We start from the raw sequence: 23,111 nt of genomic DNA, 5'->3' as shown, positions 1-23,111 counted from the left end.
TTCACCTTATTCCTGAGAACTCTCGCAAGAAGATCGTGCATGCCTTTGTGAGGGCCAAACTGATTAAGCTAACAGTTTATACCTGGGTCTGTCAGCTTCTCTTATGCATCAGCTCCAAATAATCCAGAATTAAGCTGCACGTCTTATCTTGAAGATCCCCCTGCACTTGCCAATGTCTCATCATCTTCTTCAGCTTCACTGGCGTCCTGTCATCAAGAGAATACAATCCAAGGCACTCACCTATGCTTTTAAGGCCTTTACTCATGAAGGTCCATTTTATCTGAGGAGAAGGTTCAAGCCTTATTGCCAATCCAGACCTCTGAGATCTAACAATCTTAAATTTCTTCATGTCCCTCGTAACCTCAAAGCCAGATGTGAGGGAGATCGTTTACTTATCTGACCGCCAAACTGTGGAATGCTTTTCGATTTTGTAGCAGTCCTGCTGAATTAGTTTTCAGACACAATCTCAAAACCTTTCTATTAGATAGTGGTCTTAAGGAGACTTATGATTTGCAGCTTCTTTCATCTCCTAGAGGTCCCTGCTAGCGCCGGGATGCCTCTTCGGAGGCAGCTGTGCGCTGCATAAGTGACTTGAATTGAATGTACTGAACATGACAGCCTTGAACAGGGCACAAAGTGTAATGTGCGCAAGGGTCTGATAAAATAAGCAGCGCGAATGTTTCTGAGAAGTGATGCTGCTGAATAAAACAATGAACTAAAAGCTGACGTGCTAAAAAATCTGTATGAATATGTGAGGAATAAAAATGATGTCTACGAGCAAAGGGCACAGGAATCGGGCCTAACACTAACATAAGGGTGCCCAACCCAGGCACTAGCAGGGAATCCACAACAAGCTTGGCACACCTCCAGGTATGTGTATGAAGAATATACATATTTGTGGACAGCTTTCTGAGGACCAGTTGCCTCTTGAAGCGTGCTGTCTTTAATGAAAGAGAATCCCTTTTGTATTCCTTTCTACGGAGCTGCAGGAGATCATTAACAGCGACTAAAGTAGGGGCATCCGGTTGGCTCGGTTTCTCTTCCTCCATTGTCACCCCTACTGTCATATCAAACCCCCCAGACACAGTCTTCACAGACTTGAGAGAGAGAGACTTGAGAGAGAGGGAATGAGGGAGTCTCCTGTGAAGGAAAGATAGAATTTGTAGGAGTAAATTCCAACCCCTCCGGGTCACAGAGCATTTTTTCCCCTCTGAGGGTCAGTGTAGGGTCAAGTTTCCGTTGGACAAATACATTAGTAACCAGATCTTCTATCTACTGAGTTGTTAATGCCTTAGCCATACCGGCTCTCTTGGGTCTGGAACAACGGCCTCCTAGGGTCCATTAACTCCACATCTCCCATGCCGCCAGCCTCTAACTCTGCCGCCTCCAAATCTGTTGTACTTCCAAAATCGGATAAAGAAAAAAAGACTTCAGCCGACTCTTGCTAAATTGTATCAAGATTTAGAGTGGCCTGAGTGGCTGAATCATCAGACCATCCCTGCCTAGCGCTCGCGCCTCAGCGGGTTACACTGTTTTAGTCCAATCACTTAAGATACATTGTCCTGCGCAGTCAACCCATCCAGGTCTGTGTGAATGCTAAGTTCTGTTTTATACGAAAATGATCCACAAATTACAGGTGAACTCACTGGCAAGTCAGGGGAAGTGTAGAGAGAGGCACCCGGCAGAGTCCAGTGGAACAGCTATATTGTTGATCAACCCGGGAGGGTCATTACTGATTACATCATTATGCATTTTGGGTGGTCTTCCAATCTCAATCTACTCCTGCACCCCGGGGACTGCTGGTACCATCAATATAACAGGACGCGTATGGTCATATATGGTCTTCTGGGAGGTGGCTGGCAGAGAACCCAGAGCAAAGAAAAGGATAGAATAAATCAGTGTCATTTGTTACACTGCCCTTCCTGCCCAGCACCTTACCGCTTCCCTCTAAGTACGTATTCTCGCGTGTGGTCCAGCGATATCTGACCAGGGGCCCTAGTTTCCCCTGTCTTCAGTATCTTCTTTGTACTCTCCACTTTTTCATAACTCTCCCCATTATTGTCTTGAGTGAGGAGGAAATAATTTTCTCCGGTTCCGGGCGATTTCCTGATGCACAGCGTAGACTAGAGGAGAGACAAGCTGAGACTCTTCCACATCCCCCTGTGTAAGCCTTCACTGCCGATCTATCAAGAAATACCAGCAACCAGTATGACCAATATGCCCAACATCACTGATGAACTAAATCAGCCAAACTAGTCACCACAGCGGCAATTTCAAAACTCTTTTGTGGTTGAAGATAGTAATATTCACACAGCCAAACCAGAAGGAGCAGGAACCAGAGATGACCACACTCTGCAAACCAGCCGAGCTGCCCCCATTGAGCCCCCCCTTGCAAGAAGACCAAAGCGGGATGAAACTTCACAGTTTGTGCCATGAAAGATGCCAAACTTGTCAAAGAACTTGTGCTGATGCTGCCCCTGCTGTGTGTGTCTGCATCGGGCCACTCCCCTCAGCCACGCTGCTGGTGTCTGATCATGGGAAAGGAAAGAGACCCTGCGGTTACCGCAGCTTTCCCTCGTTATTTCTTGCTGTTCACTTCCTTTTGGTCCTGTGTGATGGAAAAATACATTGACGCTGCCCCGCGCCTGCGACCCCCTGACAACACTGCTGCAGTCACCTTAAAAAAAATTGAAGTACCTCTCGGGGGAAGGTCAGGGAGCCATTAGCATCCTGTCACAACTAGCGCCACTACACCATCTTGCCACATTGCTTCTTATTGACAAATTAAGTATAATGTATTTGTTAAGTGGGCCAGAAATCCCATCCGTCATCCTCACCTCCCTACCCACAGCATTTTGCCACCTGTGACCTGACTGCAGCATGGTTTAATTTGACACTGTAGTGTTGGCTGTGCAAAGTGCGTCTGCTCCAGGTAATGCGGCATTACGAAGTTTGCAGTGCATTTACAAACTGAAAAAAAGGTGTGTTTCCCAGTGCCCACCCAGGCACCCCCAGCTAGGAATTCACTTCACCTTTCTTTCCTTCTGTCCCATGCCATGGTTGGTATGTGCCACATTTTTCTCTCCAAGTGATTCATACTTCATGGTTTCCATGACAGATTTATGCCTGTTAAAATTTTTCTTTTTCATTATTCGTCAGCCATAGTGACTGACTAATGAAAAGCGTAGCTCATGATGCTCGTTGACACCCCACTGTTCTACAGCTAAACCTCTACCTAACTTAATCCCTCTTACTTAGCTTGCAGTAGAGTAACTTTCCCTACTGCCAAGTGAAGGTATTTGTTGAAACAAATTTGAGGTGGAGTGTGCGGCCAGGGTACAAAGTGGGACTGAGTGCATGTTTTAGAGTTTGGCTGATGGGATACTCTATGACACGCATACTAAATAAAATATATCCCATTCCCTCCCCTGTACTGCAGTGCATCATTTTGTCTGCTGTCTACTTACGGCAGACAGGATATCTGTCATACCTGACATATGTGGCGTAGTATTAATACAGCCACCTCTTCTAAGTTTGGAGACAGGGTACAATTGAAAAGGCAGTCGGAGAAGAGCAGGGCCATTGGAATAAAAAATTAATAAATTATCCATTAAAGCGACCCCCAAAACATGCTGCCGACTGCAGAGAGCAGCAGTCCCAGTGCTAGCGTGCCACCATTAATGTTACACATAGAGAATACTATTAATTGTGCTGCATATATGCCTTAGTGAATAATGAGAGCTAATTTTTGCACACAGTGTCTATTTAGTTTCACTATGAAATCCTTCAAATAAAAAAAAAACTGTTTTATTCTGTGGTATTCTGGCTTAATTAGTTGCAGTCAGTGGTATTGTGTGATGCATGTTTGGGGGAAAACTTTTCCCTGTGACTTATCACATCAAAAATTCCAGTGGCCCTAGGGGATCCGCAATGTTCTGCTACTGCACCACTATAATCAAGTGTTTTCCCTGAGTATTACCTTTTGTTTTTATTGATATAGCTACTCCTGCTGCTGAATCTACACCATCCCGGCAGAAGATAGCCGCACGCCTGCGGCAACACAAGATGGAGATCATCGCGGCAGAATATCGCAGGCTGGTGGCTATGGAAGAGGAAGAGGAGGAGACACGTTCCTCTCGTCCCTCCAGCCAGCCTGGCCCATCGCCTCCATCCCAGCCACACCAATGCCAGCGTTGCCAGCAGCCAGGATCCACCATGGATGCCACCCAGCAGAGCCTACGCCCCTCTTCATCATCAACAACAAACCGCCTCCTCCGCCGTGCCCTACGGGAGTTGGAACTGATTCATCTGGGCCAGCAAAACCTGGCTCATGAGGTGGCATGCCTTCATGCCCGCCTGGATGCCCTCTAGGAAGCACTTTTCTATAGACTTTTTTGGTTGGATGGACTTTTGTTGTAGGTGGAGAGGGTGGGAAGTGGGAAGGACAGTTAGGGAAGGTTTGTACTTTGGACATTGATAGGACATTGGGACTATTTGTTTGGGGAGAGGCGTGGGCCTGTTTTGGGTGGAGAGGGTGGATTTTCTTTGTAAAACAAATAAATGGGTCGTTTATTTCTTGCACATCACTCACAATCTGTCTTTTGTCTTTGCACTTAGTACAGCCTTCTCTTTTTTATTGACAAAAATCTGCCCTCCAAACAGTCACATAGGGGGTTATTCTAACTTTGGAGGAGTGTTAATCCGTCCCAAAAGTGACGGTAAAGTGACGGATATACCATCAGCCGTATTACGAGTTCCATAGGATATAATGGACTCGTAATACGGCTGGTGGTAAATCCGTCACTTTTCCGTCACTTTTGGGACGGATTAACACCTCCTCCAAAGTTAGAATAACCCCCACAATGTGTACCTTGACTTTTCCCCTATACTTCCCCTATCTGATTCTGAAGTCCATTGCCATATATACATTTGTTAGGTTACTTAGTTTACTTATATCCAAACAATACCATGCCACCAGAGTGGTAACAACACAGATAACCTGTCTTAATGCTTGATGAGGTTAACTTTTACCACTTTTGCAGTACCCAGCCACTTATCAAAATGTATAGTAGACCAGTTAGTTGTACCCATTCCCTAGCACCCTCTGTAACTATATTGACACTAGGGGGTATGTCTGTGGCTATTGTAGGAAGCTGGCTCAGTTTGTGGGGTACACTTATGGTGTGGCACCCTATATTGAGTCCAGGCAACCCTTAGTGATAGTGAATAGGTGTCCAGGCAGCAGAAGCTCTCTATGGGTAGCTGAGACGAGCAGCTAAAGCTTATCCAGGAGGAATGGAAAGCACTTGCAATACCACAGTAGTCAGACAGTAACTTACTCACAAGAAAGAACCACACAAGTGTTGCAAAAATAAAGGACAGATCATTACAGTACTTCTACTAGACTTGCATTGGTATATCTCCCTTGGAGATAGCTACACACAATATATACACAGAATAACCAACAGAAATAGCATAAAATATACAGACTGCGAGGGGGAGGGCCAAACCATATACTAAAAAAGTGGACTGTGAAATAGTGACCCCAACCGAGATAAGTGGGGTAGTTAGCTAGGGGCTGGAGGCAGTCAGAAACACCAGTGGTAAGTACAGTAAGTGCCCCAAGCAACCAGGTGCAAGGTAGTTACCCACCCAATTGTCCCATGGACTAACACAAAGAGTAGTGGTTGGAGTTTGTGGTATTCAGGACCCTTCCCAGTGGACCCGAAGAAAACCAGCAGGCAAGAGGATGGATGGATACCCCAGGATACCCAGAAGTCAGGAGTACCTACACCAGGGACCAAGATACAGAGGGGAGGAGGGTCTGTCTCTGAAGTCTGAGGATGCCTCGGATTGCCAAGCCGCTGTTACGACCCGTGGACGAGGCAGGTGGAAACCAAGGACGGATTCTGGACATGGAGGACCTGCAAAGGAAGGGGGCACCTTGGAGGTGCCCACGCTCCTGAAGGTGAAGTTCCTGCAAGTCGGTGGAAGAAGAAGTCCAGCTGCGGCGTCCAGGAGCTGCAGAAAATCCCAGGACTTGCCTACAAGCTGTCCCACGACGGTCGCCAGATTGCAGAAGGGTCAGGGACCAACCAGGTCACCAACAGGCACTGGCAAATGCAAACAGGAGTTGTAGATGAGTTCACAAAGTTTTGGGGACCAGAAAGGTCCAGGAGACCTTACCCAGTAGGGGGCGACAGGGCTAGCCCTCAGCACACAGGAAGGTCAACAGAAGTTGATGGAGCCCCACGAGTGACCCATGGGCGCTGGACACAGGGAGTCACAAGGAGGCCTTACCAGCCCAACAAAACAGATGTCCCACGTCGCAGGAGTTGCAGGATAAGGGGTGATCTTCAGATTGCAGAGTGCAGGAGGCCGGGGCTTCTTGGAGCCTGAAGATCCCCCAGAGGAAGAGTCAACCAGCCTTGGCAAGTGCAACAGTTGTGGTGCACAGGGGTTCCAGACCAGTGGCAGGAGCAGGAGCCCATGGTCTCCCAAGTTGGTTAGAAGACAAGCAGGACACAGAGGAGACCACAGACCCACCACCTGTATTGCAGAGTTGGTGGACGTCCGTGGGACAGCAGACCCCACCAGCCGTTCGACATTGTCTTGAGGTGCATGTGGTTGCAGGGGAGTGACTCCTTCACTCCAAGGGAGATTCCTTTGTGCTTCCTGGTGCAAACAGAGTCCTTGTGACTCTGGAGGATGCACATCCTTGGATGTTGCAGAATTCTTGCAGGATCCGGAGAAACAATGTTGCAATGGGAATCTTCCCAACAGAAGCAGACCAGAGTCCAGGAGCAAAAGATGTCTTGCAGAGAGTATCCTGAAGCGTCTTGCTCAATGAATCTGAGGAACCACCCATGAGGAAGCCCTTACGTAACCCTAAAACGGGCTTTGCCACTCTCTGCAGTGACCCAACTATCATAGTGGGTCAGGAATGTCATCTACATGGCATAACCACTCGGATGCTCCCAAAGGCCTCTGCCTATCTTATTTTCAAGATGGCAGAATCAAACGGCCACCTGGCAGTGCTCTTCGCACCTCCCTAGGGGAGGAGCTGGACAAGGGGGGTGGTCACTCCCCTGTCTTTTGTGTAGTTTCCTGCCAGAGTGGGAACTGGGGGTTCCTAAACTGGTGCAAACCGGATTATGGAAGGAGGGCACCAAATGTGCCCTTCAAAGCAGTCTGATGGCGCTCAGAGGCCACCCCACCCCAGGCCTTAGACACCTAATACACAGGGGCGGATGGTCACACCTCTCCCTTGCAGGAAATCTTTTGTTCTGCTCCTCCAGCCTGAGCCTGGCTCACCAGCAGGAGGGCAAAACAGTATCTGAGGTCAGCAGCAGCGTGGGCTGGCAGCTAGGCCCCAAAGGCTTCACAGGCAGAACTGGGGGATCCTCTAAGGAACCCCCAGAGTACATAGTACCATGCAACTAACTCTGGAATCGGTGTAGTTGCATGATTCCAAAATGTTTGATACCAAAAATGCATAGGTTCAGAGAAGCCATTATGTAGTTGGACCACTTGTGTTGACCAGTGTCCACTACATACCTTAAGATGGCTTCCCCACACTTACAGAGTCCAGGAATTGGCCTGGGGTCTGTAGGGGTACCCTGCTCATGCAAGTGTACCCCTATACTTAGAGACATGCACCCTGCTCTTGGGCTGAAGGGCCTACAAGAGTGGTGACATAATATCTAAGTGCAGTGATCAGATTTGGTGGTCAAAGGGTGCATGCACCCTTTCACGCAGGCTGCAATGGCAGGCCTGCAGACACAGTTTGCATGGGTTTCCATGGGTGTCACAATACATGCTGCAGCCCATGTACTATTGCTCTGGGTACCTAGGTACCATATACTAGGGACTTACATGGGTGCACCAGTATGCCAATTGTGTGCATAAAGAGTTACCAGCAACTAAATTTAGAGGAGAGAGCAGTCACTGGGGTGCTGGTTAGCAGCATCCCAGCGAACCACAGTCCAAACGCACTGTCATCAAGCAAATAGTGAGAGTAACTATGCCAGAAAGATGTCACTTTTCTACACCTGTTGTCTACAACATACATAAAAAATTCTTAATTTTCAGGAGAAGTTACTAACTAAACTAGTTCACTTCACTTCTTAGTTCTCTTCCTTGAATAGATGAAGGGATTGCTGCCACCTTTCTCAATCTCCCAAAACCTTATTGCAGGTGTCTTCTTAATGCTGATGGTAGTAGAGGGGGCTAGCGTCAACAGAGAAGACATCACAAGCGAGGTCCCACTCCCACTTAGGTGAACTCCAACTGCAAGATTTTTCAGAAGGATTATCCATCCCAGGCAACTAGACTGAAAGCAAACAAAGGGTTAGTGGGTTATTTATTATCATAACCTATCAAAGATTGAGACCAAACCAGCACCAGGGCACACAGGCTGGATATTACAAAAACTAGCAGTAGTAACTTCTGAACAATGGGGAGCTAGTATTTAAACAATTGAAACTAAACTTATGAAATCCTCGGGTCAGGAGTGTACTCAGGAGGTTAAGCATTTAGGCAACACAACTCCTGATTCAGAAATGTAAAGAATGTTACACTTTTGGTGTTAGTTTACTGACTCTTGCAATGTAGGTTTACAGCTAGTGACTATTCCATCAGTAACTACGAGTAGTATGTATGTAATCCCTATTGTTTACTTTAAAAGGAGTTGCGATTGGTAGTTAGTTACTACTCGTAAGATTATTGCTTGCAATTGTAAACTTCTTGTATTTCAGTCAAACTTCAAAAGAGAACTTACAGAAAAAGTGCAACTTTACCCTTGTGAATCAGGCCAGATCGTGCGCACTAGCACTACTACCTATGGTGGAACACAGGAGTAGATATTGTTCTGACTCCGCACTATGATGATGAATTGAATGATGTTATTTGTCCCTTTCATGGCTGGGCGAGTAAGTGGGACTGGTGTGGGCTATTGTTCAGGTAAGAAGATCCCGCAGTGAGCTGGTCACCACTTCTTCCCCAAGTGTGTGATCCATTTATAATGTGAATGCACAAGTCACCCCTCAATCCATCACACAGCCTGGGGGAAGAGGGTTAGGGGTTTGAGAAACGGATGGGAACGGGGAGTTGGGGAAAGTTGTGTGAAAGACAAATGCTGCACAACAGCAATATTCATCAGGGTGATGAGCAGCACATCATCATCAAATCTGTTTTGGAAGGAAATGAAGGAATGACTCAGTTTAGTTAAAGGCATTGCAAACAGTACTTCAGCCCCAAAGCTCTCAGTTAAATCTAAACATTCTATCATCTAAGTTTGAAAAATACAAATTATGGAGGAGTGAACCAACACAGTTCCAAACATTATGATTGTTAAAAGATAAATGACACTATGGTGGTCATTACACCCCTGGCGGTCGGTGTTAAAGCGGCGGTAAGACCGCCAACAGGCCGGCGGTAAAAAATTTGGAATCATGACCGTGGCGGAAACCGCCAACAAAGACAGCCACTTTAACACTCCGACCGCCACGGCGGTATAAACAAACGGCACAGCGGTCACCGCCAACAGACAGGCGGGAGACAATGTACCGCGCACACTATTATAACAGGCCAATCCGCCACCTTTTCCGGGGCGGATTCACCGCGGATAAAAACACGGCGGAAACAGGAATCCCGAAGGAAAAACGCTCACCTCTACACACTCCACGAGGAACGAGGACGCCATGGAACCAGAGCTTCACATTTTCCCAGCCTTCATTTTCTTGCTCCTATACCAGGAGCACGAAAGCCGGCGGCGAAGACCACGGTGAGTACTGCACCTATGACACAGGGGAGGGAAAAACAGGGACACACACACGCAACACCCCCACCCACACCCTCACCCACTACAACACACACACTAATGCTTATCAATACATCACAGTTACACCCCCAAACACCCCGGAAGAATGCAAAGACAATAGAAAATGAGTGTAACCATTGTAATATATTAAAAGCAAGTAGGCAGAAATAGATGTTCGATGGCATGTGTAGCTGCAGATACACATCCCGGCATCTAGTGCTCAGAGTGTTACAAGTTGTTTTTCTTCGAAGAAGTCTTTTTGAGTCACGAGATCGAGGGACTCCTCCCCTTTCGGCTCCATTGCGCATGGGCGTCGACTCCATCTTAGATTGTTTTCTTTCCGCCATCGGGTTCGGACGTGTTCCTTTTCGCTCCATGTTTCGGTTCGGAAAGATAGTTAGAATCTCGGAAAAATCGTCGGTATTGTTTGCGTTCGGTATCGGGTTAGTTACAACAGATCGACACCGAATTTTGAAGAGCTCCGGTGGCCCTTCGGGGTTTTCGATCCCCCGTCCGGGCCTGGTCAGCCCGACCACGTGTCTCTTCAAGGCTAATGGAACGGACCCCATTCCGCTTCTGCCCCAAATGTCACAGCAAGTATCCTTATACAGATCAGCATCTGGTCTGTAACTTGTGTTTGTCTCCAGAACACAAAGAAGATACTTGTGAAGCCTGTCGAGCGTTTCGGTCGAGGAAGACACTAAGAGAACGAAGAGCAAGAAGACTACAAATGGCGTCGGCGCCGACAGGACAAAAGCACTTGGAGGAGGAAGAAGAAACCTTCTCCATCGAGGATTCGGACTCGGACAAGGTCGATCCCGAACAGACGCCGAAAACCGTGAGTAAGACATCGACACACAAAACTCACTGAAAGACCACTAAAGCCCAGGGGACGCCACCGCCAGCAGGCCATGGCTTAACCCGAGAAATAGGTGACCGATCATCGGCACCGAAAAAGGGCATGCATGTGTCGAAGACATCCAACTCCGGTCGAGATACCGGCACAGAGCAGACTCGACCCCGAGACAGCAGGTCAGAGCAAGTTCGGCACCGAGAGGGTGGCACCGAAACGAGTCGGCACCGAGAGACCGGAACGCCAAAAATTAAAAAAGTGTCGTTGGAGCCGAAAAAGACAGCTGAAAAGGTTTCCATTCCGAAACATCCGGCCTCGGAACCGAAAACAGGTTCCTACACAGAGGAACAGGGACTGTCCTCACAAATGCAAGGACATAGGTTCGGACAAGAACTAGAGTCAATGGAGCCAGACTACACTCAGAGAAGGCTCCACATCCAAAAGGACACAGGGAAGATAAGTACTCTTCCCCCAATTAGGATGAAAAGAAGACTTTCCTTTCAAGAAAAAGACAAGCAGCCACAGGCAAAGGTGGCAAGACAAGTAACACCGCCACCATCTCCACCACACTCAACGCACACATCACCGGTAGCCACTCCACCACTGATGCAGTCCCCAACTCATACTGGAATGAGTCAGGATGATCCCGACGCATGGGATCTTTATGATGCGCCAGTATCCGATAACAGCCCAGACTGTTATCCAGCGAGACCGTCGCCACCTGAGGACAGTACAGCCTACACACAGGTGGTGTCAAGAGCAGCGGCGTTTCATAATGTCACCCTGCATGCAGAGCCTATTGAGGATGACTTTTTATTTAACACACTATCCTCCACACATAGTCAATACCAAAGTCTCCCTATGCTACCTGGAATGCTAAAACACTCCAAACAGGTGTTTCAGGAGCCTGTGAAGGGCAGGGCTATAACTCCAAGGGTGGAGAAGAAATACAAGCCACCGCCAACAGACCCTGTATACATAACGCAGCAATTAACACCAGACTCTGTGGTAGTAGGGGCAGCTCGCAAGAGAGCGAACTCACACACCTCAGGAGACGCACCACCTCCAGACAAGGAGAGTCGCAAGTTCGACGCTGCAGGGAAAAGGGTTGCAGCACAAGCGGCCAACCAATGGCGCATTGCCAACTCACAGGCACTGCTAGCAAGATATGATAGGACTCATTGGGACGAAATGCAACATTTCATTGAACACTTACCCAAAGAGTTCCAGAAAAGGGCACAACAGGTGGTGGAGGAAGGACAGAGTATCTCGAACAATCAGATACGGTCAGCAATGGATGCAGCAGATACAGCTGCTAGGACAGTAAATACTGCAGTAACCATAAGGAGACACGCATGGCTGCGTACATCAGGATTCAAGCCGGAAATACAACAAGCCGTGCTTAATATGCCATTTAACGGACAGCAGTTGTTTGGGCCGGAGGTGGACACTGCTATCGAAAAACTTAAAAAGGACACTGATACGGCCAAAGCCATGGGCGCACTCTACTCCCCACAGAGCAGAGGCACATTTCGGAAATCACATTTTCGAGGGGGGTTTCGAGGACAAAGCACAGAACCTTCAACCTCACAAACAAGGCCCACTTATCAGAGCCAATATCAGCGGGTAAGTTTTCGGGGACCATATAGAGGGGGCCAATTCCAAAAGAGTAGAGGGAAGTTCCAAAGTCCCAAAACTCCTCAAAACAAGCAGTGACTTCCACGTCACAAATCCCCAACACATAACACCTGTGGGGGGGAGACTAACCAAGTTCTACAAACATTGGGAGGACATAACAACAGACACCTGGGTCCTAGCAATTATCCAGCATGGTTATTGCATAGAATTTCTCAAATTCCCTCCAAATGTCCCACCGAAAACACACAATATGTCAAAACAACACATGGATCCTCTAGAACTAGAAATCGAAGCGTTGTTACAAAAAGATGCAATAGAACTGGTACCAATTCATCAGAAAGGAACAGGAGTTTATTCGCTGTACTTTCTCATACCCAAAAAGGACAAAACTCTAAGACCTATATTAGATCTCAGAACATTAAATACCTACATCAAATCAGATCACTTTCATGGTGACATTACAGGATGTAATCCCATTGCTCAAACAAAAAGACTATATGACAACACTAGACCTAAAGGATGCATACTTCCATATACCGATACATCCTTCACACAGAAAGTACTTAAGGTTTGTATTCCAAGGGGTACATTTCCAATTCAAAGTGTTGCCATTCGGGATAACAACTGCGCCAAGAGTTTTTACAAAATGCCTGGCAGTAGTGGCTGCACATATCAGGAGGCAGCAAATACATGTGTTCCCGTACCTAGACGATTGGTTAATCAAAACCAATATGCAAGAACGGTTTTCACAACACACAAAGTTTGTCATAGAGACCCTCCACAAACTAGGTTTCTCACTCAACTACACAAAGTCACACCTTCAGCCATGTCAAACACAGCAATACTTAGGAGCAACAATCAACACAACAAAAGGGATTGCCACTCCAAGTCCACAAAGGGTACAGGCATTTCACAATGTAATACAGGCCATGTATCCAAAACAGAAGATACAAGTCAAGATGGTGATGAAACTACTAGGAATGATGCCCTCATGCATAGCCATTGTCCCAAATGCAAGATTGCACATGCGGCCCTTACAACAGTGTCTAGCATCACAATGGTCACAGGCACAGGGTCAACTTCAAGATCTAGTGTTGATAGACCGCCAAACATACACCTCGCTTCAATGGTGGAACAATATAAATTTAAACCAAGTGCGGCCTTTCCAAGACCCAGTGCCTCAATACGTAATAACCACAGATGCCTCCATGATAGGGTGGGGAGCACACCTCAATCAACACAGCATCCAAGGACAATGGGATACTCAGCAGAGACAGTTTCACATAAATCACTTAGAACTACTAGCAGTATTTCTAGCGTTGAAGGCATTTCAACCCATAATAAGCCACAAACACATTCTTGTCAAAACAGACAACATGACAACAATGTATTATCTAAACAAACAGGGAGGAACACACTCGACACAGTTGTGTCTCCTGGCACAGAGAATATGGCATTGGGCGATTCACAACCACATTCGCCTAATAGCACAGTTTATTCCAGGGATTCAGAATCAGTTAGCAGACAATCTCTCTCGGGATCACCAACAGATCCACGAATGGGAGATTCACCCCCAAATACTAAATACTTACTTCCAAAGATGGGGAACACCACAAATAGACCTATTTGCAACAAAAGAAAACGCAAAATGACAAAACTTCGCATCCAGGTACCCACAAGATCAATCTCAGGGCAATGCGTTATGGATGAGCTGGTCAGGGATATTTGCATACGCTTTTCCCCCTCTCCCACTCCTTCCGTATTTAGTAAACAAATTGAGTCAAAACAGACTCAAACTCATACTAATAGCACCAACCTGGGCAAGACAACCTTGGTACACAACACTACTAGACCTCTCAGTAGTGCCTCATATCAGGCTTCCAAACAGACCAGATCTGTTAACTCAACACAAACAACAGATCAGGCATCCAAATCCAGCATCACTGAATCTAGCAATCTGGCTCCTGAAGTCTTAGAATTCGGACATCTAGACCTTACACAGGAATGTATGGAGGTCATAAAACAAGCAAGGAAACCAACCACAAGACATTGCTATGCAAATAAGTGGAAAAGATTTGTTTATTATTGCCATAATTATCAAATTCAACCATTACATGCATCTGCTAAAGACATCGTAAGCTACTTACTGCATTTACAAAAGTCAAAGCTAGCTTTTTCATCCATTAAAATACATCTTACCGCAATTTCAGCTTATCTGCAAATTACGTACTCAACTTCATTATTTAAGATCCCAGTCATAAAAGCATTTATGGAGGGCCTAAAGAGAATCATTCCACCAAGAACGCCACCAGTTCCTTCGTGGAACCTTAACATTGTCTTAACACGACTCATGGGTCCACCTTTTGAACCCATGCACTCATGTGAGATACAATATTTAACATGGAAAGTAGCGTTTCTCATTGCCATCACATCTCTAAGAAGAGTAAGTGAAATACAGGCTTTTACCATACAAGAACCCTTTATTCAGATACACAAGCATAAAGTAGTTTTACGAACTAACCCAAAGTTCTTACCAAAAGTCATATCACCGTTTCACTTAAATCAAACAGTAGAACTACCAGTGTTCTTTCCAGAACCAGATTCTGTAGCTGAAAGAGCACTACATACATTAGACATCAAAAGAGCTTTAATGTACTACATTGATAGAACAAAACAAATACGAAAAACAAAACAACTATTCGTTGCTTTTCAAAAACCTCATACAGGGAATCCAATATCCAAACAAGGCATTGCCAGATGGATAGTTAAATGTATTCAAACCAGTTATCTCAAAGCAAAAAGAGAACTGCCTATAACACCAAAGGCACATTCAAGTAGGAAGAAAGGTGCTACTATGGCCTTTCTAGGAAACATTCCAATGACTGAAATATGTAATGCAGCCACATGGTCTACGCCTCATACATTCACCAAACATTACTGCGTGGATGTGTTAACAACACAACAAGCCACAGTAGGACAAGCAGTACTACGAACTTTATTTCAAACAACTTCAACTCCTACAGGCTGAGCCACCGCTTTTGGGGAGATAACTGCTTAATAGTCTATGCAAAGCATGTGTATCTGCAGCTACACATGCCACCGAACTGAAAATGTCACTTACCCAGGGTACATCTGTTCGTGGCATGAGACGCTGCAGATTCACATGCACCCACCCGCCTACCCGGGAGCCTCTAGCCGTTTCGAAGTTGATCTTGAACATTTGTAAATTTGTAAATACATCACTTTAAACCACATTATGTACATACATATTTACTCCATTGCATGGGCACTATTACTATAATACACAACTCCTACCTAACCCTCTGCGGGGAAAACAATCTAAGATGGAGTCGACGCCCATGCGCAATGGAGCCGAAAGGGGAGGAGTCCCTCGATCTCGGGACTCGAAAAGACTTATTCGAAGAAAAACAACTTGTAACACTCCGAGCCCAACACTAGATGGCGGGATGTGCAAAGCATGTGAATCTGCAGCGTCTCATGCCACGAACAGATGTACACTGGGTAAGTGACATTTCCCATATACACCATGTACATAATATATACCAAGCATAGTAGTCCAGGTAGTGTTCTAAGAAAGTCCGTGGAACACCGGGACCAGACGGTATGGGCGAGGCCCACACAAGATCCCCGACCATGACGGAGAGAACACTGCAGGGGCATCAGACATCAACTAAACAGGCACCTCAGGGGGAGGGAAAGGGGGGCACCTCAGCCGCTTGAGTGCACGACAACAAATCCACGAGGTGGCCACATGCCCACTGTTCAATCCTGGGGAGTGCAAAGCCACAGTCTCTCAAGTATCTACAGTGGGTGGGCTGCCCACTGTTCAATCCTGGGGAGTGCAAAGCCACAGTCTCTCAAGTCTCTACAGTGGGTGGGCTGCCCACTGTTCAATCCGGGGGAGTGCAAAGCCACGGTCTCTCAAGTCTCTACAGTGGGTGGTTTGCCCCCTGTTCAATCCTGGAGAGTGCAAAGCCACAGTCTCTCAAGTCTCTACAGTGGGTGGGTTGCCCACTGTTCAATCCTGGGGAGTGCAAAGCCACAGTCTCTCAAGTCTCTACAGTGGGTGGGCTGCCCACTGTTCAATCCTGGGGAATGCAAAGCCACAGTCTCTCAAGTGGATGCCTTCTCCACTGATTCTGGAGGGGGCATGGTGCCCAGAGTGCTTCATCATGCTAAGGACAGAGGGAGGGGATAGATCTCTCCCCTAGTTCTGGAGGGGGCATGGTGCCCAGAGTGCTTCATCCTGCTAAGGACAGCGGGAGTGGATGTATCTCTCCACTGGTTCTGGAGGGGGCATAGTGCCCAGAGTGCATCATTCACTCCGTGACGGACTCAGTTGCATCAGTGCCCTTGCCGCTCATGGGCCAGCGGTGCTTGAGATGGCGGTGCCCTGTGCAGCGGTGCTTGAGACGGCGGTGCCCTGTTCAGCGGTGCCTGAGACGGCGGTGCCCTGTGCAGCGGTGCTTGAGACGGCGGTGCCCTGTGCAGCGGTGCTTGAGATGGCACTGCCCTGTGCAGCGGTGCTTGAGACGGCGGTGCCCTGTTCAGCGGCGCTTCGACGGCAGTGCCCTGTGCAGCGGTGCGTGAGATGGGAGATGGCGGTGCCCTGTGCAGCGGTGCTTGAGACGGCGGTGCCCTGTGCAGCGGTGCTTGAGACGGCGGTCTCCATTGCAGGGTCTCAGCTGCTGGCAGTCCTTCATGGCCCAACGGGGCTTTTGCTGGCGGTCCTTCATGGCCCAACCGGGCTTTTGCTGGCGGTGGCCTCCTGGGCAGCAGGGCTGGTGTTGGTGGTGGCCTCCTGGGCAGCAGGGCTGGTGCTGCTGGTGCTGGCGGTGACCTCCTGGGCAGCTGGGCTGGTGCTGGCGGTGGCCTCCTGGGCTGCGGGCTGGTGCTGGCCTCCTGGGCAGCAGGGCTGGTGCTGGCGGTGGCCTCCTGGGCAGCAGGGCTGGTGCTGGCGGTGGCCTCCTGGGCAGCAGGGCTGGTGCTGGCGGTGGCCTCCTGGGCAGCTGGGCTGGTGCTGGCGGTGGCCTCCTGGGTAGCTGGGCTGGTGCTGGCGGTGGCCTCCTGGGCTGCTGGGCTGGTGCTGGCGGTGGCCTCCTGGGCAGCAGGGCTGGTGCTGGCCTCCTGCGCAGCTGGGCTGGTGCTGGTGGTGGCCTCCTGCGCAGCTGGGCTGGTGCTGGCGGTGGCTGGCGGTGGCCTCCTGCGCAGCTGGGCTGGTGCTGGCGGTGGCCTCCTGGGCAGCTGGGCTGGTGCTGGCGGTGGCCTCCTGGGCAGCAGGGCTGGTGCTGGCAGTGGCCTCCTGCGCAGCAGGGCTGGTGCTGGCCTCCTGGGCAGCTGGGCTGGTGCTGGCCTCCTGGGCAGCAGGGCTGGTGCTGGCGGTGGCCTCCTGGGCAGCAGGGTTGGTGCTGGCGGTGGCCTCCTGGGCAGCTGGCCTCCTGGGCTGCTGGGCTGGTGCTGGCGGTGGCCTCCTGGGCAGCAGGGCTGGTGCTGGCGGTGGCCTCCTGGGCAGCAGGGCTGGTGCTGGCGGTGGCCTCCTGGGCAGCTGGGCTGGTGCTGGCGGTGGCCTCCTGGGCTGCTGGGCTGGTGCTGGCGGTGGCCTCCTGGGCAGCAGGGCTGGTGCTGGCGGTGGCCTCCTGCGCAGCTGGGCTGGTGCTGGCGGTGGCCTCCTGGGCAGCTGGGCTGGTGCTGGCGGTGGACTCCTGGGCTGCTAGGCTGGTGCTGGCAGTGGCCTCCTGGGCAGCAGGGCTGGTGCTGGCGGTGGCCTCCTGCGCAGCAGGGCTGGTGCTGGCGGTGGCCTCCTGGGCAGCTGGGCTGGTGCTGGCGGTGGCCTCCTGGGCTGGTGCTGGCGGTGGCCTCCTGGGCAGCAGGGCTGGTGCTGGCCTCCTGGGCAGCAGGGCTGGTGCTGGTGGTGGCCTCCTGCGCAGCTGGGCTGGTGCTGGCGGTGGCCTCCTGGGCAGCTGGGCTGGTGCTGGCGGTGGCCTCCTGGGCAGCAGGGCTGGTGCTGGCGGTGGCCTCCTGGGCAGCGGGGATGATGGCGGTCTTCTCCGCCGTGCTGCTCTTCCCAGACTTGCCAGGTTTCTTTTAACCCCTCCCCACCTTGGAAGGTGTCACAGCTGACTCCACACTCCCACCGGGACCCCTGGGAGCGGCTTTGGTGGCTGGAGTCTTCCCCCTCTCCCGCCGGGCACTGGCCAACTTTTGATGCTTCACAGGTGGGGGACTGTCTGTGATGTGGCTCCGTGCCACACTGGCTGGCCTGGTGGCTGGTGCACTCCAGATTCCGGTGACTACAGGCACCACTGGTCCCGGAGATGTTGTGGCTGAGGTGCTAGTTCTGGACCTATGAGATGGACTGGGTGGGGGAGGTGTGGGAAAGAGGTCAAGGGTGGACAGGAAAAGTTTTTTGGACACACTGTGACGGGTAGCTGGATGGGGGTTTGGGAGTGGAGGAAGAGGTGGTGGTTGTAGGAGGTGTACGTTTGGTGACTTTGGGTGAAGGTGCATGCGCTGGAGGCTGTCGTGAGGTGGATGGCTGTTGGGTGGGTGTGTGCCTGCGTTTGTGTATCTTGGGAGGGGGCGTCACAGACACACTGGGAGAGGACACAGGGGAAGTGTGAATGGTAGTGGGGGTGGTGACTGCACATGAGCGGGGTGTGGTGGTGGGTGTGCTGGAGAGGGACGTAGTGGCTGTAGAGGTAGTGCATGCAGGTGTGAGTGTAGACGTCACTGGGAGGGAGGAGGGAGACGAGCAGGAGGGGGACACAGTGGAGGCAGTGGATGTTGGTGTATCTGCATGTGTGTGATGCTTGCGTGAATGCCTGTGGGATGTGTGGTGCTTATGTTTGCCTGAACTACCCTTGGGTGTTGACGTGTGTGCATGTTGGTCTGTAGGTGTGCTTGGGATAGGCTGAGGTAGAGGGGATTGGGTCTGGGCGGAAGAAGTTGGAGGGGGGAGGCTAGAGACGGGGACAATGGCTGCCATCAGTGCTGAGGCCAGAGTCTGAAAAGCTCGGTGAAGGGCCGCCTGACCAGAATGAATGCCCTCCAGGAATGCATTAGTTTGTTGCAACTGCCTCTCTACACCCTGGATGGCATTCAAAATGGTAGACTGCCCAACAGTGAGGGACCTGAGGAGGTCAATAGCCTCCTCACTGAGGGCAGCAGGGGTGACTGGGGCAGGGCCTGAGGTGCCTGGGGCGAAGGTGATGCCCACCCTCCTGGGTGAGTGGGCACGGGGCAAAGCCTAAGGGGCTGCTGGGAGGGCGGTGCTGGTGGGGGGGTGATGGCTGTACCTGTAGATGCGGGTGGCACAGATGTTGCCGCCACCACAAGGGATCTCCCATCAGAGGACGAGTCTGTGTCGCTGGTCTCCGCTCCTGTCCCCGCCGTGGAGCTCCCCTCGCCCTCCGTCCCACTGGTGAATTCAGACTCCGTAGTGTCGCCCTCCGGGGCCATGTGGGATGCAGCTCCCTCCTGCTCCGGTGCCACTGCTCCGCCGCCTGATGATGCTAATGCACACAAGAACAGGAAGACCACAAAAAGGGGGGGAAGACAGAAGAGAGACATGTTGAGTGCATGCATTACCGCTACCGTTGGCGGACACGACAGACACAGAAGCCCCCTGCACTACGCCGCGCTCTTCGGCTCCACTGTTCAATTCCTGGGAAATGGCCTACAAGGCTATGGACGACATCTGCACACATAGATGACACAGGGGCATGACTAGGTGTACTTGGCACTCTACAGAGGTGGGCTGGGGTGCCACATGGCCTGCCTTACGGAGGGGCCTTGCCTACGGAACTCGCCCTGGCCTAGGGAAACCCACAGCCAACTTCCCCCACTCAGACAACTCCACTGCGCGCAAAGTCAGCAGAATGAGAGTGTACTCACCTCCTTGTGTCTGCTGTGATGCCCTCAAGCGCCCATCCAACTCCGGGTACGCCACTGCCAGGATCCGGAACATCAGGGGGGTCATGGTGCGACGGGCACCGCTCCCACGTTGGGAGGCCATCCCCAGCTGAGCCTCCGCCGTCTTCTTGCTCCAGTGGCGAATGTCCCCCCATCTTTTACGGCAGTGGGTGCTCCGTCTGTGGTAGACCCCCAGGGTCCGTACGTCCTTGGCGATGGCACGCCAAATATCTTTTTTCTGGTGGGCGCTGACCTACATGAAATGTACAGGGGAAAAAGAGTAGTTATTACCAACTGCCCCGTCAAAGTGATTGGCCCCCATCCCTACCCTTGCCATGATGGACATGCACTCACTGTCATATCATGCATGCCTCAATCTCCCCCCCCATCTTTCATCCACCCCACTCCACACAGTCATAGCCCATACAGCATGCTCACAGTGTATTTACCTGTTTGTCTGGAGGACCGTAGAGTAGCGTGTACTGGGGGAGGACCCCATCCACGAGCTTCTCCAACTCCTCCGATGTGAAGGCAGGGGCCTTTTCCCCAGACACTCGAGCCATTGTCTCTTCCAGACCGAGGTCACAGCAGCACTTGCAGTGTAGGTCCTCTCCTGTCGAAGATCAGGTATCGAGTGACTGAACAGATAGAAAATGGCGGTCACATCCGCAGAGGTGCGTACCGTCACTGCCGGCGCACATCGTCATTGGCTCCTGGGACCCATAGGGTCCAATGTTAACCAATGCAGCATTGCGCCGCGGTCTTCGACCGCCTACTGCGACGGTGTACAACGCCAGCGCAGTTACCTCACATCCCATTGTCCCACTTTAGAGGTCAGGCAGCCGCCTTTTCAGGGGCCCACATGGCTTCATTTCCAACTGCGTCACACATACCTAGGCCTAGACTCAACACACATACAGGCCACCTTTTGTGTATGATTGGTGTTCTGTGTAAACTGTGGGTACGTACCTCTGAGTTGATTGACTCTGTGCTCGCTGTTGTCCTTCATAGGCACCGTCCGCTGGGACATGTGAGGAGATGGCGGCATCCTCCGGTGTACCGACTGTTGGTGGACCTGTTGACAATGGAGGAGCGACATGTCATCATCACCTACAGACTTGATCGTGCCACAATCCAGGAACTGTGTGCCCAGCTGGAGACAGACCTGATGTCAGCAATCCGCCATCCCACAGAAATCCCCCTTCAAGTGCAGGTGCTGTCAGTGCTCCATTTCCTAGCAAGTGGGTCATTTCAAACAACAGTGGCCATAGCATCAGGGATGTCCCAGTCTATGTTTTCCAACGTATTGTCCAGAGTGTTGTCTGCCCTTCTGAAACACATGCGGAGCTACATCGTGTTTCCTCAGGTGGAGGATTTGCCTACAGTGAAAGGTGATTTCTATGCTCTGGGACATATCCCCAACATTATAGGTGCCATTGATGGGACACATGTGGCTTTGGTCCCCCCCCCCCCAACAGGAGTGAACAGGTGTACAGAAACCGGAAGAGTTATCATTCTATGAATGTACACATGGTATGTTTGGCAGACCAGTACATCTCCCATGTGAATGCCAAGTTCCCTGGCTCAGTGCATGACGCCTACATCCTGCGGAATAGCAGCATCCCTTATGTGATGGGTCAACTCCAGAGGCACCGTGTGTGGCTATTAGGTGAGCACCTGGAAGCAAGACAGTGGGAATGGTTGTCTGGGTTTAACATACAGGTTAGTGTGTGTCTAATACTTGCCCCTCGCCATTTGCAGGTGACTCTGGTTACCCCAACCTGTCATGGCTACTGACCCCAGTGAGGAATCCCAGGACAAGGGCAGAGGAACGCTACAATGAGGCCCATGGGCGAACTAGGAGGGTGATCGAGGGGACCTTCGGCCTCCTGAAGGCCCAGTTCCGGTGCCTCAGTATGACAGGTGGATCCCTATTCTACTCACCAAAGAAGGTGTGCCAGATCATCGTGGCCTGCTGTATGCTTCATAACATGGCATTGCGACAACAGGTGCCTTTTCTGCAGGTGGATGGTCCAGATGGCGGTGTTGTTGCAGCTGTGGAGCCTGTGGATAGTGAAGACGAGGAAGCAGAGGAAGAAGACATGTACAACAGGGACTCAGTGATCCAGCAATATTTCCAGTGAGACACAGGTAAGAGTACAGACCTGCCTACTACATGTACTTAAACACTACTACCTCTCTACTGTCTGTCATTTTCACCCAGTGTATGGTCACTGAGTTGTCACTTTCCCTTACGATTTCACAGATGTGGGTCCCACTGTGTGACATCTGCTTTGATTCCTCATGGACTTGAGCTGTGTGACATAGGTATGTTGACATTACAATTGAAAGAGCATTTTGTCACTGTAATTGCTAATAAACTATTTTGAAATAACAGACAGACTGCAGATTGTTTTGTGTTTTAAGTGTATTTATTTAAGTGCTCAATATTGGAGGGGGTAGTGAAATGGTGAGGGGTGATGACGGAGGAATGTCCATGGCAGAGTCCAGTCTATTAGTCTCACAGGTGCATTGCCCAAATGGGCATAGGAAGTGGAGGTTGGGCAGTTTAAGTATGGACAGGGTGACAAAGTGGGACAGTAGGATGACAATCAGGGTGGTCTCATTTGCTGGCGGGGGTCTTGGCATCGTGCTCTGTCTTTGTCCTGGATCTCAGGGACCGTTTGCGGGGTGGTTCTCCCTCTGCAGGGGGTGGGGTGCTGGTGTGGTGGTCCTGTGGTGGGGCGTCCTGCCCACTAGTGCCGGCGGAGGTGGTGGGCTGTTCATCGTCCATGCTAGAGTCAGGGGCCCCTTGTAGTGCCACAGTGTCCCTCCTGGTGTTCATGAGTTCCTTCAGCACCCCTACAA

At 50.4% G+C, this 23,111-nt stretch overlaps 1 protein-coding gene across 1 annotated transcript in view; it reads left to right on the top strand.

The window, feature by feature from the left end:
• Positions 1 to 4,581, top strand: part of LOC138258799 (uncharacterized) — a 38,675-nt gene extending 34,094 nt beyond the window's left edge. Inside the window, exon 3 of the mRNA XM_069206032.1 lies at positions 4,001 to 4,581. Coding sequence (XP_069062133.1) covers positions 4,001 to 4,371 — 371 coding nt within the window. The 3' untranslated portion in view covers positions 4,372 to 4,581. The remainder of the gene's footprint in view (positions 1 to 4,000) is intronic.
• The last annotated feature ends 18,530 nt before the right edge of the window (positions 4,582 to 23,111 follow it).

This window comes from Pleurodeles waltl, chromosome 9, assembly GCF_031143425.1.
Source record: "Pleurodeles waltl isolate 20211129_DDA chromosome 9, aPleWal1.hap1.20221129, whole genome shotgun sequence".
NCBI lineage: Eukaryota > Metazoa > Chordata > Amphibia > Caudata > Salamandridae > Pleurodeles > Pleurodeles waltl.
This window is presented reverse-complemented; position numbering and strand designations above follow the sequence as displayed.